The following is an 18709-nucleotide window of genomic DNA, read 5'->3' as shown; positions in this document are numbered from 1 at the left end:
CATCCAGGTGCAGAAAATTTTCTGTTGAGCATGTCCCACCTCCAAGCCAAGAGACCCACCTTTGAACAACTCTGATGTTCCTGTGAGTGCAAATGGAAAGGAAGGCTGAGGAGAGCTGAGAATAAGCATACTGACTGGAATAAACATATGGATTCTTTCTTCTAAAAGAAGGGATTAAAAAAGACCTGGTAGAAGCATTTCAGTATCTAAAGGGGGGCTACAAGAAAGAAGGGGACAAATTCTTTGGTAGGGTCTGAGGTGACAGGAGAAGGGAAAATGGTTTCTAATTATAAGTGGAGAGATTTAGATTGGATATAAGAAAAAAAGTATTTTAAAGTGAGGGTGGTGAGGCACTGGCACAAGTTGCCCAGAGAGGTGGAGGATGTTCCATCCCCGGAGACAGTCAAGGTCAGGCTGGATGGGGCTCTAAGTGACCTGATTAAGCTGTTGGTGTCCCTGCCCATTGCAAGAGAGATGGATTAGGAGAACTTTAGAGGTCCATTCCAACTTCCAACGATTCTATGGAAAACCCTTTTGCAAAGTGGAAAGAGAAATTTCACAATGAGCAGTAGCTCCAAAAGGATCTCAGAATAGATTCCACTAGATCCCAAATATATATATGCCCATACATCTCAGGAAAAAAGTAGGAGGAGATCTTGACTATGCATGGATTTTGTCCTGACATGTAGTGATGATCCAGCCAGGACATATACCCAAGCCTGGGAGCTAGGAAATATTCCTGGGTTCTTCAGTTCAGCAACTTCTAAAGTATATGAGAAGAAGGATATCAGATCTCCTTATCATTTTAACCCTCCAGAACTTTCATCTTCATTGCCAAATCAGTCTTTGCCAAGCCAGAGACTTCACTAATAGAGCTACAAATATGTCAGGTTATGTCATGGCCCCTGATAGCCCTCCTGTGAAGGCACAGATTAACTGCACAGGTGTAACAAGTCCTGGCTACTTTCAATCAGCTCACACATAGCACAGATGGCACTCGGGCAAGTGCAGCGACAGCAAAAGCAATCTAGCAAGAAAGTAATGGGCAGGCTGCAAAACAGCCCCTTCCAGACAGTCATTTCAGGGTCTCAAAGCTGCAGCTCACTGTCCAAAGCATTAGAGCTGTTGGGCCTGCATCAAAGACAAAACGCAACACTCAATACTATTTATTACTCTCTTAAAATAAATAGTTTACATGATTACATCCATTTAGAAAAGCCCTGCAGCTTGGGGAGTGGGAAGGGAAGCTCCGAACACAGTTTGTTTTTGGATTCTGAGGTAATGGAGACACTGAAATAGATGTCTGATAAGAATCTGTCACCAGATTAATCTGGATCTTTACAACCTGTAACCTAAAACACCTACCACGTTTAACTACAAGAATTTAAAGGGACTATGCTCTTATGTATAGAATATCCTTTTCAGTCACATTTTGCATTTACCCAATTAGTGTTGACAGCTGAGATGATTCACCAATATAACAAATTGTGTTGTACATTCTTTCTACTATTAAGTACTATCAAGTACTAATAAGTACTATTCCACAGCTAATCACTGTTCACTTCTAGCCTTGATTTACGTGACCTGAGGCAGTTGCCCTTATCAAGAAACAGAGGAGAAAACAGTAATTGCAATTAACTTGCAGCCTTCTGTGTCTTTGAAGAGCTCTCCTGTACAAACAGTAGAGTTTCTGTCAGGAGTGCAAGAAACTAGGCCCCTGCGTTCAATCCTCAAGTTTCCTTGACCTACTAACTTCACAGTAGTTTCAATGTTTTTCCTTTCAGCCTGCTAAATGACTGTTGCAAAAAAAAAAAACAACCCAAAACATATTAATAGTCCTGCCTCTTCGCTGCCTTCATAACAAATTACTAAGCGACGAATACGGCATTATAATTAGAAATGGGAACCAGGCAGATAAAGTTCAGATTTACATCTGTAGTTTTCACACCCTGATCCTGATGCCAGCTCGGCTCTAATTACAGGAGGACCTCCTTCCTCTGCTGCAGAGCACTTTCTCACGGCAGCTGGCGAGGAATGAGTCAGGCCTGGAAATATTTTGGCTGAGTGACCCTGTGCATGGTCTACACACGGGTGCTTCAGGAATCATCTGTCCCCAGAGTGGGTACGCAGGCTTATCAGAGGAACAAGAGATCACTTCTCATTTCCTTTTTGCTAATGAATTTCTGCTTGCACAGAAAAGAGGCACTCTGTGCATGTGTCTTTTATATGCTATAGAACACTACATGTTCCTGCTCCTGTTTTCTGCCTGAAGTGTGACACAGTGTGTACGTGCAAGGCCTTGCAGTGAATCCTTAATAATCTGGGTATGAAGGAAGAGGGTATCAGTAGTTCAGTACATGGGATACAGGTGAAAGAAGGGAAACTGGGCATTTCTTCCCTACAGGCTGAACTACAAATGACTCCAGAATACAGGAACAAGCCAGTTTGCAAGGGGAACCTCAAGGTCATTTGGCCCAGGCTGACTCTGAGACCAGAACTGAGTGGCTGGGACCAGGGCACTCACTGCAGAGCACAGCACAGGGCTCAGCCCCACGCTGCACTCCCACACAAGGCAGAGTATTCTCTAGAGCTCAAAGCCTAACTAAATGCAAAGATCACAGGGTATGGAATCACAGAATCATTAAAGCTAGAGAAGACCACTAAGATTATTTTAGTCCAGCTGCCATCCATTCCCCACCTTGCCCACTAACCATGTACCTTGGTGCCACATCCACACGGCTGGTTCTTCAACATCTCCAGGGACAGTGACTCCATCACCTCCCTGGGCAGCCTGTTCTAGAGCCTCATCACTCTTTCAGAGAATTTTTCCTAATATCCAGCCTGAACCTCCCCTGGCTCAACTTGAAGCCATCATTTCTTGACCTATCACCGGTACCGGATAGAAGAGGCCAACCCCCACCTCACCACAACCACCTTTCAGGTAGCTGTAGGGAACACTAAGATTTTCCTTGAGCCTCTTCTTCTCCAGACTGAGCAATTCCAGTTCCCTCCAAGGTGATGTGGGGGTTACAGGAGCTTCAGGTGTTTAGCAGCACTGCAGGGAGGGGGCTATGTTGTGTGTGCCATGGTAGCAGAGCATCTACACCTCTGCAGAGGTCCCAAGGTATTCACCTCCCTCAGCTATTTTGAAGTCCACTTACAGTCAAAACATGCATAGGATATTTTAAAGATAAATGATTTTCTGTTGTACTGGTGGATGAAAAAAACAACACACACACATAATAAAAATAAAAATAAAATAAAAATAAAAATCCTGGAGGCTTTCTATACTGCTCTGCACCCATTCAAGGGCTGCCATTACAAACAGAAATGAATAGCTCACTGGTGCCACGTGAAGTAATGGTGTGCTGGTTCCCACTGTGCCCTTTCCATTTTATCCCGGATGCAGACTGTCCAGTTCAGTATTTTCCTGCATGCTGATACAACTTTTTCCATGCACAGTTTAGCCACACATCTTTGGCTTTGAAGCTCTTTGAGTATTTGATCATAGGATGTCAAGAACATTTGACTTAAGAAGTGGAGGAAACTAGAAACCACACAAATGCTATGAATAGAAGATGGGGAAAGAGATGGCTCATTTATGAACTCGGTCAAAGTGGATGCATACATTGCTTTATTTAGACTCATATCAGAGAAGGAGACCTATGCAATATTTAGCTCTTTACTTACATTGAAGTACTGACCCCTGTGGTTTCCTGGCATATTTCTTTTTTTATCAGCTGTAAGTTTCCATGTAAATTGTTTCCCAGACCCAGAATTCCTTATACTATCAGAACTATGATATCAAACCTATCTTCACATTCTTACAAGATAATTATCAAATGAAGAATTTTCGAGCTTTAGTAACACTCAATAGTAACATATAGGCTTTCAAATATCTATGCTTTGTATACCTGAATGACTCACATTTGCCACCAGAACAACACAAAGTCATTAAAGAAGGTCAACCTTTTAAAAATATTACTTGGAACCTGAGAAAACCATTTAAGCATATCAAGTGTCATAAAGGCTCTTTCTAAAGATGAAGCTGCTAGAGTATAAACAGCATCAAGAGAGAGACTGTGCTTTCTCTTTAATGAAGCCCAGGAGGGAAAGCCTGCAGAGGAAAAATATTTTTATCTGTTAGCAGTGGGAAGAATAATATTATTTTGTACATTGCAATGTATTCAGAGAGCATTGTAACACACAGGCACATGTATCAAGTTATTAAACTGATGGTTTATATCATCGTAGGACTAGATTCTGCAAATCTTACTGTATTTGTAATGAAGCAGGAGTTTGCCTGGATGATACAAGCGTCTCCACTGAATGGCATTTGCTGGCTGCTCACATGACTACATGAAGATGCAGTTTCACAATACCTTGGCATCGGCAGCAAAGCCAGCTCATGAGGTTTGCAGCTACCACTGCCACTCCCTGCCTGCCATGGCTGCCCCCACATCATTGTGTACCACCCTCAGGCCATGCCTGTGTGACCAGTGGTGGGGTCTCATGAGGACACAGGTCACCCAACTGATCTGAGGTAAAAATAACCCCACCAAAAATACTAGGGATTATTTTTAATTTGGAAGGTTTCAAAGATATGGTTTATGGTGTGATGCCACAGGCAGTTTTAGCGACACAGCTGGCGTGGTGGCAAGCTGAGACAATGGGCTGGGAGCAGAATGGGAGAAGCCACAAATCCTCAAGCCAGCTCCACTGCCATGCACAGTGGAGTGAGACCATATGGCACAGTTTGCAAAATCTGGTCCTCTCTGCAGTTCCCATTCTTATTTGAGTGCTATTATTACTGAAGTTTGGGGTACTTACGCCATGATGCCCGAGAGATGAAACATTTCAGCTGTTATGTATGACAAGTAACTGTACAGGAAGACAAAGAGTGGCTCAATCACTCGGATTTTATGGGTGAAACGGGTGGTAAAGGCCGCTACAAATCCCAAAAGGATTCCAATCAATACTCCACCGATCCCCACTATAAAGAAGTTAGCAATCCCAGCGAATATGTCAATAACCTGAATTGTGCGCATCTGGCAGAAAGACTTGAACAAATTGTACAGGACCTATGAGAAAAAGAAAGCACATTATGTTTCTGAATTCTTCTTAATTTCCTTTTGTGTCATTGCATTCCTCTGCTTCATGGTTGGACTTTGTATTTCTCTGTCTACCTTGAACCTACTTTTGAGAAACACTGGACTGCAGCCACACCAGAGATTACAAGAAACAGGTCATCCACGCAGCGGCCTTTCTCTGATATACTTAATCATTTTGAATGCAATAGTTTAAGGGCTTTCCAAACCTTAGATTGTTTCTAGAGATTTCAATTTAATTCCCATAGAAGACCTGTGTATTTGCCCAGTTCCATTTTCAAAATTCTTACAAGTGCCCTCCTTAAACAAATGAGATGAATGGGATTATAACATTTTCTAGGCCAGATCTCCTTTTCTCTCTATATATAAAACAATAATATAAAGCTCAAGTTTCTCAAATCAGTAATTACTACTAAAAAGACAATAACAGAATCAATCTCTCTTAAAGAAAATCTTAAATGGTTTTCAAAGTTGCAGATTTATTTGGAAGATTCAAGCATTGCCCAATATTACATGTGTGCTTCCAGCCTTGTGATATCACGGTGGCTATATGATCCCCGTGTACAGGCCAAAGTTTGGTCCTATTCCTAGCACAGAGCACACCTAAGCCAGAAGTAGAAACTGGGGTCACAGTCTTAGCCACCATGCTCATAACAAACACCAGCTTGGGCAGCTTACAGGAGTTTAAACTTTGCTTTCTTTATGGACTTCTTAGCAAATCAAACAGGCTTCTCTATCAGAAATGCTATTTGAAAGAACAATCTTTTATCAGCGCTTGCACTGTGCCAACATTGTAGGTATTTGAATGCTGGGAAGGATTTGTCACCTTTGCAGCCTTGCTCTCTCACATGACAGAAAGTTAGCTTTACAGATCTTCTTAGCCAAAATTTGAGAAGTCTTACATAGGCAAAAGTCCTCACTTAGGAGTAATTGAAGATACAGGCTATTAAGGGTCCTTTGAGCTAAGTGAAAGGAAAGAACTGGAAAAGAAAAAAAAAGCATATTCCAGCGCAAGCGTGAAAAATAAAAAACACACAAGGTTAAATCAAACATAGCAGGGTCACCGGTTATTTCTGATTTCCATTTCAGACCAACAAGCAGGGGAAGAGCAAGAACATGAGCTGCTTGCTTCTAAAGCGCAAAATTGTCAGGATGAGTCCACCTGGGAGAAGTGTCATTTTTCACCTGGACAAACCCATTCACTTTGCTGCTGGGAGGCAGACTCACAGCTTTTTTTTTGCCCTATTCCTCGATATTATGCCCTGTGCGGGGCAGGAAAGTAATGTCATATGCTCCACTGATTTTCACTGTTTTGATTTCTAGACCTTATGAATTTGCATGGAGAGAAACATACCAGAATTAAGCCTCCTAACAAGGTGTGCCTTTGTTTGTCGTTTTACAAAGACCCTTCATTCCACAGACTCACAGGGCTACCTGAATCACAGGCTGCAAAAAAATAGTGCTGTTTTGTATCAAGAAAGGAGAGAAATCTTAGGAAACACTTCTCTACAGAAAGGGTAGTTAAACACTGGAATAGAATCCCCAGGGAGGTGGTTGAGTCACCATCCCTGGATGTGTTTTAAGAGCCGTTTGGATGTGGTACTCAGAGATATGATTTAGCAGAGGGTTGTTAGAGTTAGGGTACTATGGTTAGGCTGCGGTTGGACTTTATGATCTTTGAGGTCTTTTCCAACCTGAGTAATTCTATGATTCTATGATCTTCCTGAGTCACCTCTTGGCACTTGTAATTGCCCCTGTGTTTCACTATTCTTCAAGATACCTATAGAAACTCATCTACCTCAGTATGGATTGTGGAACATGATCATTTTCTTTGAGTCAAACAGCCTTGTTTTACATTTTCAAAAGTAACTATATAAGTATATATATATATATACATATATATATATTTATACATATGTTTGGCAAGTATCTGAAGAAAGGTCACTGACACCTGCTTGTAAAGCATATAATTTTGACCTACTCAAGCAACAGACTTCCCACAGCATCGCCTCATCTCCACTGCAAAGTACTCAACCTGCAAACAGAGTGGAGTCTATTTCCAGCGTAGATGTTAATCTAGAGTCTACTGCTGCAACTTATTTGAGAGAAGAAATGCAGTGTTCATTGTTGAAAACCATGCCATGCTGGAAGCAGTAGCTAAGACTATGGAATGTCATGAAAATTATTTTAATCTCCTTCTTATTGTTCTTTATTTGTACTACTGTGCAAGAGATCGCAATCAGGTTCCATTCCATTTTACTGCACAGGTAGTTCAGATTTACAGCTCTCATTAAGCTTTCAGGTGAGTTAAACAACAGCAACAACAGCCACATTTTGCAATGCACTTGGCATGCAAACTGTTTTTATTCAAGTTCAAGATTTACTCAACATCCTTTAGCTGAACTTGCTGAAGGTTACACCAAGAGTCATCAGTCACTAATGTTTCTAATCGTGTCTCAGACTATATGTGCTTTTCCTAGACTCTAATTACTTATTTTCATCTGTTTTCAGTCATTTGTTTTTAATTCTGAAATTACTCGAAAGCACTCTAATGTTTTTTGTAGAGGTAGAACGCAGAGTGCTGCTGTAATGTTTTTAATATTATTGTAATGAAACTGGCTCCTTCTGTGAGATTTTAAGCCCAGAACAGGAATTTGAACCTCTAAAACTCAGCTTCAGCTGTGATTTTGCCATTTTATTTCCTCACGGTAGCTGTCACTAAACTGGGTGATTGGTAAGGCACCAACCAAATGAGAAGCAATATAACTGACTGGCAAATATTGTCCTCAACTAAATTCAGGTTTCAAAATTCCACCGGTGGGATCATCCAAATTATGAAACCAGTTAGACATGAAAGCCATTTGAGAAGCACAGCAGAGCTGAGATTGCTAAGAATGCACTCCCTGCTTTATAGCTAAAACGAAGGTAGGGTAACAAGTTTCCTGAAAAGGGAAAGCTCAAATGACACTGCTTTCCGAAGAAAAGCTTTTATTAGCAGCAGCCCAGCAGTGCAAGCAGGTTAGCAGGAAGAATGGCTTAAAGTATTTAGGAAGCATGTTTACTGGAGTCATGCTGTGAAACACTGCCCATGGCCAGCCTGACCTCAGCACCTCTCCTGCCCCATCCCGCATCCCACCACAGGCATCTGCAGCAAGGACTGCTCCAGCAGCACCGCCATGGTGTGGGAGCAAGGTCCACCCAGGGCACTCAAGAACAGCCTCATGAGATTGCCTGAGTCACATTTTCAGTTTAAGCACGATTGCAGGTGTGCAAAATCATAACAAGGAACCATTAGCAGACCGGTGCTTAGCTTAGTGGAAACCACTTGATCTCCTGCCAGGAACCACCCCCAAGCAATAGCTAGGAAGTAAGACCAAACAGACTCTAAATCCCTTTCACTCCCCGCAAATACAAGTATGAACACTGCACCTGCTGGGTTGGCAGGTGAAACTCCTGAGAGTACCTCTCCCCATGGTGGGGCACTGGGGCAGATACTTCATGAGAAAGGACTCCAAGGAAGGCAACAATGATGCCTACAGGAAAGTCACAAATCACCGCCATGCCGGCACATAAGAAAAAGGTGCCTTGAAGTAACCCACCATTGGGCACTGGCATGCACACACGCTTCCACCATCAAGATGAAGTGTTTTGCTAGCAAAATTTGAAAGATTGACTGCTGGTCCAGTAGAAAGGCAATTGATTTTGTGATCGGAAAAAACAATTTTAGAAGGAAAAAAAAAAAAAAAAAAAGCTTATATTAACATTAAAGTAGCCCTTTTTCCCTCTCGAAAAATAATACAAAAAGGATTGCCTCACACATGTCCTCATTAAGAGTGAATAGAGACAGACACAGACATGGCTGAATTGTCTGAAACTCAGAATTTACACCCACTGTTTTCCCCAACTGTCTTATGTGCCAGTTCTATAGTAACAGGCAGATGCAGCTGTAAGCTGAAGAGAACAACTAGGCTTTAAGGCAAGGCCATACAAAGGGATAAGACATAGTCTGCTAAAGCACAAAGTGTATGTGTGTAGAGCACTATGCCTCAGGGCACACAAGAAATTATCAGTACCAAGGCTCATATTAAAAGCTTGAGATACACAGGTGTTAAGCAGGTGAGGGAATGCCCCAGAAAGGTGGAAAACTGAAGGATAATTCTGTATGGAGTGGGACATTCGATAAGAAGCCAGTGACAGAGACAGGGAAGGTGAGGACCTAATTCATCAATCTTCCTGATTCTTCTGTCATATGAAAACAAAATGTGTTTCCATAGCTCACAAAACAGAAAGCATGCCACGACATAGTTTACATGGGCAGGATTGCAAGTAAGGTATAGATAAATGGGAGTCATGTTCCAGGCACAGTGTCATCAGGTACAAACAAGGGGCACTGGGAGTATTAATGGAATTTACAGATTTCTGTCCTCAGGTCAGCACCACAAACCTGGTGCAGCTAGTTAATGATTAGAAACTGCTACCTCCAGGTGGCTGTCCTGGCTCATCTGTGGCCTGTGAGAATGTATGGATGGGCTTTATGTAGTCTGAACCAGACGGACACATGCAAACACCTGGCATCACATGGATCCCATGCCCATGGTAGCTGAATAACTCACCCATTCTCCCTGAGAACACCTTACATTGTCCTTTTTGCCTGTCCCATCCAACTACAGTTCTGCAGGTGAGGCAAGCCTCCAGTTTAAGATTACGGAAGTGACAGAATTCAAAGATACAGAAACTAAAGAGGTCAGGTAGTAAAATCACTTGAGCAAATATGCTACCCTTGCCTGTTGCTCTGCTGTAGCTATTGTAGTTCCTAAACCTGAAGTTCAGAGAATTGCATAAATGCATTAACACTGAGTGACCTCCCCCTTTTAGCAAACTGCAATAACCACATACATTCAAACAGACAACACAGTGGCATGCAAGCAGTCATTTATCACTTTAATCAACTAATCATTTATCAGGTAACTTACCACAGTTATAGCATCATTCAGCAATGATTCCCCAAATACCAAAATGTAGAGCTGCTCATTGACATGGATATTTTCAAACACAGCCAGCACTGCCACAGGATCCACAGCTGAAATGAGGCTGCCAAAGAGCAAATTCTGCAGCAAGGTGATATCAGTCAAACCAAATGCACTGATCTGGCAAATTCCAAAAAGTGAAATCCCAATGCCAATGGCATTCCAGAGTGTGCCCACCACGGCATACCAGAATATAGTACCAAAGTTCTCAAAGAAAAGACGAGTTGGCATGAAATATCCAGCGTCGAGTACAATTGGCGGTAGAAGATACAAGAAAAACACATCACTGTTCATTACAGGTGGGGACTTCTCCTCTGCTCCAAAAATAATCCCACCAAGAAGCAATCCAACCAGAATAAGGAGACAGCTTTCAGGTACTATTGAGGGCAACTTGTGATAGAGATGGAAGCCTTCAAAGGAAATTCAAACACAAGAAAATGAAAAGGTTATTTGCAAAGAATCCAAACAACTACTCCACATTTCTGTTATCTTAGTCTCTGTAGTGAACAAACAGCAACTGCAGAGCAGTTTCATTTTCATCAAAAAGACTGAAATGGACCACCATCACAGGTCAATGTTAACTTGTCATCTAGCATAGTTAATTCAATTAATTTGATGGAGAGACAATCTAATAGCTAGAGTGTCCTGCGAATAGTTAGACTGACTAGAGCAACTGGTGCTCTGTTTGTGAAACTACGTTGTCGTTTTGCGTTGTTTTTTTCAAGTTCTTTAGCTGCTGCTTTGTTTCTGTTGTGGCTGTTTGTAACTTAGAATCCTACAGGAACACATTCAAAACATTTCTACTAAAGGGCAAGTGACACCTAGGTAGAGAGAAAAAAAAAAAAAATCAGGATCACAGAATTGTAGGGGTTGGAAGGGACCTCTAGAGATCATTGAGTCCAACCCCCCTGCCAAAGCAGGCTCCCTACACCACATCACACAGGTAGGCGGGCGTCCAGGAAGGTCTTGAATATCTCCAGAGAAGGAGACTTCACCACCTCCCTGGGCAGCCTGTTCCAGAGCTCCATCACCCTCACCGTAACGAAGTTCTTGCGCACATTTCTGTGGAACTTCCTATGCTGAAGTTTCAGCCCATTTCCCCTAGTTCTGTCCCCACGCACTACTGAAAAGAGACCAGCCTCACCACTATGGCTCCCACACCTCAGATCCAATCCCCTCTCAGCCTTCTTTTCTCAAGGCTGAACAAATCCAGTTCACTTAGTCTCTCCTCATAGGGGAGACCACCCTTCCTCCATACCCAGCTTCACAAAGGAACTTAAGAAAACAAACACATTCATTTTATTTTCAGGCTTCTTTTGGAGTCTGAAAACCAGGGGCACCACCACATGACCTGCATCCACTCAACCAAGGCACTTCCTCAGTGACCATGAAGGGGCATCATCAGCCACGTTACTCTATAGCAGAGCCTCCAAATTGGTTTCACAACAACAAAAAGAAATATGTTTTCCATGAAGGAACAATAAACTGCAGCTTGTATTATTATACTAATCCTTCTCTATCACATGAACTATGGTAGCATCGAGAGTCTGTCACAAAAATCTGTGCAGAGTGCTAAAAAAAATAAAGAATAAAAAAAGGCTTTTGAAGAAGACTTAAAGAGTTGAGTGTTGAATTGCCTACAAAAATTCTCAAAGCCACGTAGTTTTGACTTAAAGATTCCAATTACTTTTAGAAGTTGATTACCGTGTAGGGGTGACTTTCAGTAATGAATGGCAGATGTTTGAAAGGAACTTACTTTGGCCAATCTAATGGAATGGTCAACCCTATGCACAAAGGTCACATTCCAGGTCGTGGCGATACCAATCTTTTCCAGGCTCCTCCTTATCTATATTTGGCCCATATAATTATATAGAAAACTATCCACACCCACAAGATCCTACAATTCCCGCCTAAGTAAAAAGCATTTAAATTATTTTAAATGAGAGCTGCGTGGAAACACTGGGTGTGGTAATAACGGGCGTCTATTTCAGTATAACTATTTCAGTAAAATTCACACCTGTAGTCGAAACAGTTAAACTTCTGCAAACTTGGAACAGTTCACATCCAGGTTCGCAGTCTGAGGCTTCTGTATGTTGTAGCACTTACTCTGTTCTTTTTTCATCACTGATTTTTTTCCGGGTAAAAGAAAGCTTGATTTCATCATTATGGAAAGCAAATGGTTAAACAAGACTAAGGAGAAAGTTGTTCTGATCTACAGAATTTTACTTATGTATTCAATAACTATTAAAGCTGTTCTTAAAAATATACAGCTCAAGCCTCCTTTCTTTCTCTCTTCCGGATGAACAGAGTGCTTTTTAATATATGCCTTGTGACGCATTAGGATTGCTAAATTCACTATCGTTCCTTGAAACAGGAATCACTAGGATCCAGTCTGCTGTATGAGCAAAGCAGGTAATGACCCTGGGAAGATAAGAATTGCCTCTTGTACACTTGTCTCTTCACCTTTCAGACACTTCCACTTGAACATATTATGGTCTGTCTTCATTTCTGCAGTGGCAGGAAGCCAAAATTTCTGACAGAGTGATTAAGAAGATTCTCCTGAGTAAGTAGTTTTTGCTAGAAGATCTAAAAGCCCTTGGAAAGTATCTTGAAACATTTTCTCAATAAAAATTGAAAACAAGGGAATTTATACAAATGCAGCTTTTAATGAGGGGAAGGAAAGAAAACAAACAAACAAACAAACAAAACCTTCCAAGCAGGTCTATTGCAAAAGCAATGAAACGTCTATTATGGACATAAAATAAAAATCTTTTCTTGTTTTTTTTCCTTTACAAGTCACTCTTTAGAAAGTTCATACCTTCCCAGAGCACTTGGTACTCTACCTCATCCTTGAAGGGTTCCCACTATGCAGCACATGAATGACCTTTGGCTGAACCCAAGACCGTACCTACTTTCTCCTCTTCTGACCCTGTTCTTGGACTCTTGACTATGTAGTGGAAGCACGGAAGATGTTTACCCTCAGGCCACTGGGCACTGCCTAATATGCAAGTTCAATATTCTTCAAGCTGAAAGGACCTTAGAGTCCTGGTTTCCTATTTTTGGGCCAAGTCCAATGCTTTCTGATGCTGACAATGCCACTGAGACATGTACTTTTCATTATGTGTAAGTGGCTCAGTTCTCAGAGTTCAGGTGCTGAACAGTTTTATTCAGGGAAACATTATATTCAGGGGAGGATGGTGGAAGGATATCATAGAATGGTTTGGATTGCAAGGGACCATAAAGCTGTCCCAGCCCCAACCCCTGCTGCGGGCAGGGCTGCCCCCACCAGCTCAGACTGTCCAGGGCCCCATCCAACCTGGCCCCATCCAACCTTGAGCACCTCCAGGGATGGGGCATCACATCAGTTCTGAAAGGCAGCACTTCTAATTGTGCTTGTGATTAAGCATATGAGTAATGACAATCTGGGTGAGTTAGACAACGTTTTCTAAGTTTAGGGGCATAGGAGTTCAGCAAGACAGGGCAGTAAGCAGACCAGTCTCACTGCCTAGAGATTACAGCATGTTTGGGGTGCACTGGATTCCACTTAACGCACTGGTGAGCTCATCAGCATGTTAGTGACATACCTCATGTATGGTATCACCACACAAGATAAGTAACTAGAGGTAGACAGAAATTAGCAATTCTGCTCAAGGCAATTTCTTAGATTTCAAAAGGTGCTCTTGCTCTCTGTTGGAATATAAACACTAAGTTTCCTATTTTCTACATACTTCATAAAAATGCTTAGGTTCTCATCCTTTCTTATGCTGTCCCTTGCACTTTTGATAATTCCAGTCTACAGTAAGGGGATCTGAGAAGCCTTTCAGTTAGATATCCCCCATTGCAACGAGCAGATCTTTGAATGCTTCCACTTCAATCGAACTGCACTTCTACAAAAACATGCTCGTTCAAAAAGGCAGTTAGCAAGTGCTGGGATACAGCTGGGATCCTAAGGATGTGGTGGGAGCTGTCATTAGCATGACCTTATCTTCCACATTCACTGCAGCTGAGCAGAATTTAGAGCTCTGTTCATAAAGGCTTGCTGCTCAGCAGTATTCTAAGTAAGCACCCTCTGCCCAGCCCCAGAAAGGAATGCACAATGCCAGATTAAGCACCCAAGTTTCCTGGGCAGTGCGCGCGCCTCGAGGTGGCACAACACGAGCAGGATGCCTGCACTGCCTGGAAGAAATGTAGGATGCCCCAGAGAGCTGCCTTGCAGAAGGGGCTCAACACTCCTCTCCAATCCTCTGAACTGAGGGAAACCATCCTGTCCTACAGACTTTGGCTTGGGAGTGATGAGATCCCATGCTGGGCAGGTGCACGCGATGCAGTCGCTGGATAAGGAGCCCAGCAGGAGCCTGGGAGTCAGAACTGGATGTTCCTAATTCCAGCCCCACAGCTGGGGCCCTGAAGGTAGGCGTGGTAGAGCTGGAGCAGCCACACCTGGTACCTGGCCCTGGCTGCTTGCAGCATGCTGCTAACAGCAGGGACAGTGCCCTACATCTGCCACATCAACCATCCTCTGATGTACCTGAAGGGATTTGACAATTATAGGCATTTATCCTCATTTACACTCTTAGCTTATTCATTGCTCTACAGTCAGCTTGGGAAATAAAAGTAGGCAACTCTCATTTTCTTACTTTTTAGATGCCTGTGCACTAGCAAAATGCCATGACAGTTATAATGCATACAGTCCTTTAGAATCTGTTACTATGTACGTATGTGCTGACATGTTTCAGATGGATTACCTATAACGGTTAATGAAGCAAAAGGAGTGTTAGTTGATTCAACAGTTCTTGCTGTATCTAGGCTCAGAAGCCAGAGCAAATCTGCAGCACTCGGCTAGCTGAGTTCTTTCCCAAATCCCTTATGTTCTGGCTATGACGGTTCATGATTTATCTGAGTGCATCACTCTGAAACTACATCCTGATTCTGCAAACACCTACATTCACCCTAAGGGCTAAGTATGCACCTTTAATACATTTAGATGTGCAACCTGAATGGCTGGCCGCATGATAAAGGTACTTCTGTAGAAAGCGATGAAGCTACAGCAAGGTAGTGGGGTGGAAGATCAGGCTCACAGCTCAATGCTGACTGTGGCTGGAGGTGAGCAGCAGTGTTCATTTTTGCAGAAACTCAATTACCTGACATGTAATGTGTAAATAATGTGACCCCGTTTAAATGTCAAAAAGAAGCCACGTCAAAGTTTTATCGAGCTCTTCCATCAAAGTATGATCATAGCTCTGTTTGAAATCACAGAATCATAGGATAACCATAGTTCAAAGGGACCAACGAAGAGCACTGAGTTCAATTCCTGGCTGCACACAGGACCACCCAAATCTGTGCCCAAATCTCAGATTTCCCAGTTAAACAAAGAATGTACAGACTTTTTTTATTTGGTTTCCACAGGTCTATCCCTGCCATTATCTTTCAGTTGAGACAGTTGGGTCCATCATATATAGCTTTACTGACTCTAAAATAGGTCTCTAGTATGCATTTTCCTGACATATTTAGATGAGTCTGCTGCACTCGTTTATTTGGTCTGGGGTACAGAAAGCTCATCAGGCACACGGTCTGTAAACCACACAAAACAGTGAAACTATGCAATACAAATAATTTCCACATGAGGGAATAAGCGGCCTTTCTCACTCATTCAGAGCTGCACTTTCTGTCTTTCTCGGGACACGAGTGAATGGTGGGGAAAGTACAACGAGGAGTCTTCCTCATAAATATTTGCTCTTCATCGATCTGTTGTTCTGTTATGAAGCTGTCATTATAGCTGGCGTTACTATAAGAGGAAGAAAACAGCGCTCCGATGGCAGCAGAGCCATCAAGGAACACCCTGCCGTGCCCGGCTGAACTCGGCTTTCCAATCCTACCAGCCCGTGATTTAGCGGGCTGCAGGTAACCGCTGCTCACCTGCACCTTCCCACCCCAAACCCTCCGAACGAGCCCGTCCCGGGGCATGACGCTGAGAAGGGGCATCGCCAACCCCGGGAGCCCCGCCCCGCGCTCCCCTCCCGGAGCTTCGCTCCCCGCGCCGGGCTCCCGCGGCGGTCCCGGGCTGCGGGGCACGGGAATCCCCGTGGGCCGCGCTCACCGATCTTGGCGAGGGAGGCGAGCAGGATCCAGAGGGTGATCTCGAAGGGGATCTGCACGTGGGGATAGTCCAAAGTGAAGACGTGCAGCCGCGTCTCCTCGAAGGCGGTGCCGCTGGGGCTCGGCGGGGTGCCGGTGCCCATCGCCGCCGCTCCGGGTGCTTGGCTCCCCGCCGTGCCCCGCGCCTCCGTCGCCGCTGCCGCCAGCACCGCCAGCACCGCCAGCAGCCTCCGCGGCGCGCCACGGCGCGGGGGGCCGCCACCGCCACCCATGGCGCCCCCGCCGCCGCCCCGCTGCCGGCCCCGCCGCCGCCCTACGGCCCCGCGCCGGCCGCCGCCACCATCCCGCCGCCAGCGCCGCGGACACCTGCCGCCGCCGCGGCCCCGCCGGCTCCGCCTCTCGCCGGTGACTGGGCGAGCCCCCGCCCGGCGCCCCGCGAGCCCCGGGGCCGCCCCCGCTGCCCCCGGCCGCCGCCCAGCCGCTGTCAGACGGCGCGGTGGTGCTGGGGCAGGGCGCCGGAGTGAGCTACGAAGTCTGAGTTAGTCGAAAAGAGTGTCGTGTGTGCATGTGTGCGTACGTACGGCAGGAGGGAGCGCGCTACAAACATCGACAGATGTATATGTGCATATATATCTATATGCATGCTATATAGTATAGAATATACAATATCTAAAATGCGTAAAACTGTAGATATTAACTGTTGAATATTACGTCTGTTGTTCATAGAATGCCAAAATATGGGAACACATATATATACTTAACGTGTTTCTGCAAGGGCTGCTCCAGAAGTAGTGCCTCCTGTGTTCTGATGTTGGCCATGATGTCAAAGGTAGATGTTGGTGTGATGGCAGTAGAGGTCGAACCTTCCCACCAACATCCCATTACATGTTGTTGCTGTGTGACAGATGGCAGCAGAGGAGCGGTCTGACACAGCAGTGTCTGACATGGATGTGCAAATGGAGCAAAGGTGCATCATTGCATTCCTCCATGTGCAAAAATGGCACTCGTTAACATTCATCAACACTTACTAGATGTTTATAGACACCAAACAGTGGGTGTGAGCACAGTGAGGCATTGGTTGGTGCCTTTAGCAGTGTTGATGGTAACAGTGGGTCACCTCCACTGGCACCAGATTTTATGAGTGTGGCATGCAGGCTCTTCATTGCTGGTGAAAATGCATAGCTAACAGTGGTGACTATGTGGAAAAGTAGTGTTTCCTAGCTGAAAATTCACTCTATCACATAGTGTTCTTGTGCTCTTCATTGTAGTTTCTGTGAAGATAAAACTGCTTTCAGTGCAACCTACATACCTATATGCATATATATGTGTACATAAATATATGTGTGTGTTATTGATATTGAATGTGTCACTGGCAAAATGCTGCTCATGCTGAAGGCACCAGAAATTGATCTTGTCTTTCAGCAGGACAGGGATTCTCTCCCACTACACTGAGCATCAGCCTCTCATATTTCCTGAAACAATGGATTTACACACATCATCATCACTTATGAGTAATGTGGTATTCCGAAGTCCAAACTAATAAAATCTTTATTGGCACACACCACCGTGCATGACTTTATGGCAAAGTGTATCTATCTTCCTTGACCTCAGACAAACCAAAACTACCTTCACAGGCTGCCCAGTGAAGTCATTGTTTCTGGAGGCGTTTAAGAACTGTATGGATGTGGCACTGAGGGATGTGGTTAGTTCCCTTCCCTTCCCTTCCCTTCCCTTCCCTTCCCTTCCCTTCCCTTCCCTTCCCTTCCCTTCCCTTCCCTTCCCTTCCCTTCCCTTCCCTTCCCTTCCCTTCCCTTCCCTTCCCTTCCCTTCCCTTCCCTTCCCTTCCCTTCCCTTCCCTTCCCTTCCCTTCTTCTTGATATGAAAAATGAGAAGCTGGTAAATGTGAAAATAAAATAAAATAAAATGGGTGAAAAACATAATGAATCCTGACACTGGTGACTTGCATTTGCAGTGATAAAAACGGAAATATCAAGTACTTTGACACAGACCTTGAAAGACAGTGAGAGTTAAGAGAATGCGGATGGCAAGCAGTTACCAGGGCTGACACCACTTACTGTTATGCCAAAGTAAATTATTTATTTTATAGGTAGATTGTATGGCTGAGTTTATCTAGCACTGAGATGAGAATTACCCCTGCTGCATGACACACCATACAGCAGGGAATATTTGGCTTTCAAGCTTGTTGACATAGGTGCCGTGTAGCCAAGCATGATATGAGATGCTGAGGGTCAGTGTTTGCAGCTCAGGCTGCTTTCCATCTCCACCAGTCTTGTGCAGCTGAAGCTCTGTATCCTCACTGATCCCAGAGATGTTGGGGACTCTGTTCCTGGGGTCATCGCCACATGGAGAAGAATGTACCCAAGGCACAAAGCAGCCCATCAGGGAGGGAGGGGTTCCCCCAGCCAAAGAGATGTGCAGGTGTGTCCCTGGCGCCGTGGCGCCTCGTCATGGCTCTGC

The 18709-nt window shown here is 44.1% G+C and overlaps 1 protein-coding gene across 1 annotated transcript in view; it reads right to left on the bottom strand.

Annotated features, from left to right (window-relative positions):
* SLC9A2 (solute carrier family 9 member A2) overlaps nucleotides 1-16503 on the bottom strand; it is a 30977-nt gene extending 14474 nt beyond the window's left edge. Inside the window, exons 1-3 of the mRNA XM_072335667.1 lie at nucleotides 16233-16503; nucleotides 10082-10545; nucleotides 4831-5081 (exon numbers count right to left, since the gene is read on the bottom strand). Of these exons, the coding sequence (XP_072191768.1) occupies nucleotides 4831-5081; nucleotides 10082-10545; nucleotides 16233-16503 (986 nt within the window). The remainder of the gene's footprint in view (nucleotides 1-4830; nucleotides 5082-10081; nucleotides 10546-16232) is intronic.
* Between the last annotated feature and the right edge of the window lie 2206 nt (nucleotides 16504-18709).

Source organism: Excalfactoria chinensis, chromosome 1 (assembly GCF_039878825.1).
Source record: "Excalfactoria chinensis isolate bCotChi1 chromosome 1, bCotChi1.hap2, whole genome shotgun sequence".
In the NCBI taxonomy this organism is placed as follows: domain Eukaryota; kingdom Metazoa; phylum Chordata; class Aves; order Galliformes; family Phasianidae; genus Excalfactoria; species Excalfactoria chinensis.
This window is presented reverse-complemented; position numbering and strand designations above follow the sequence as displayed.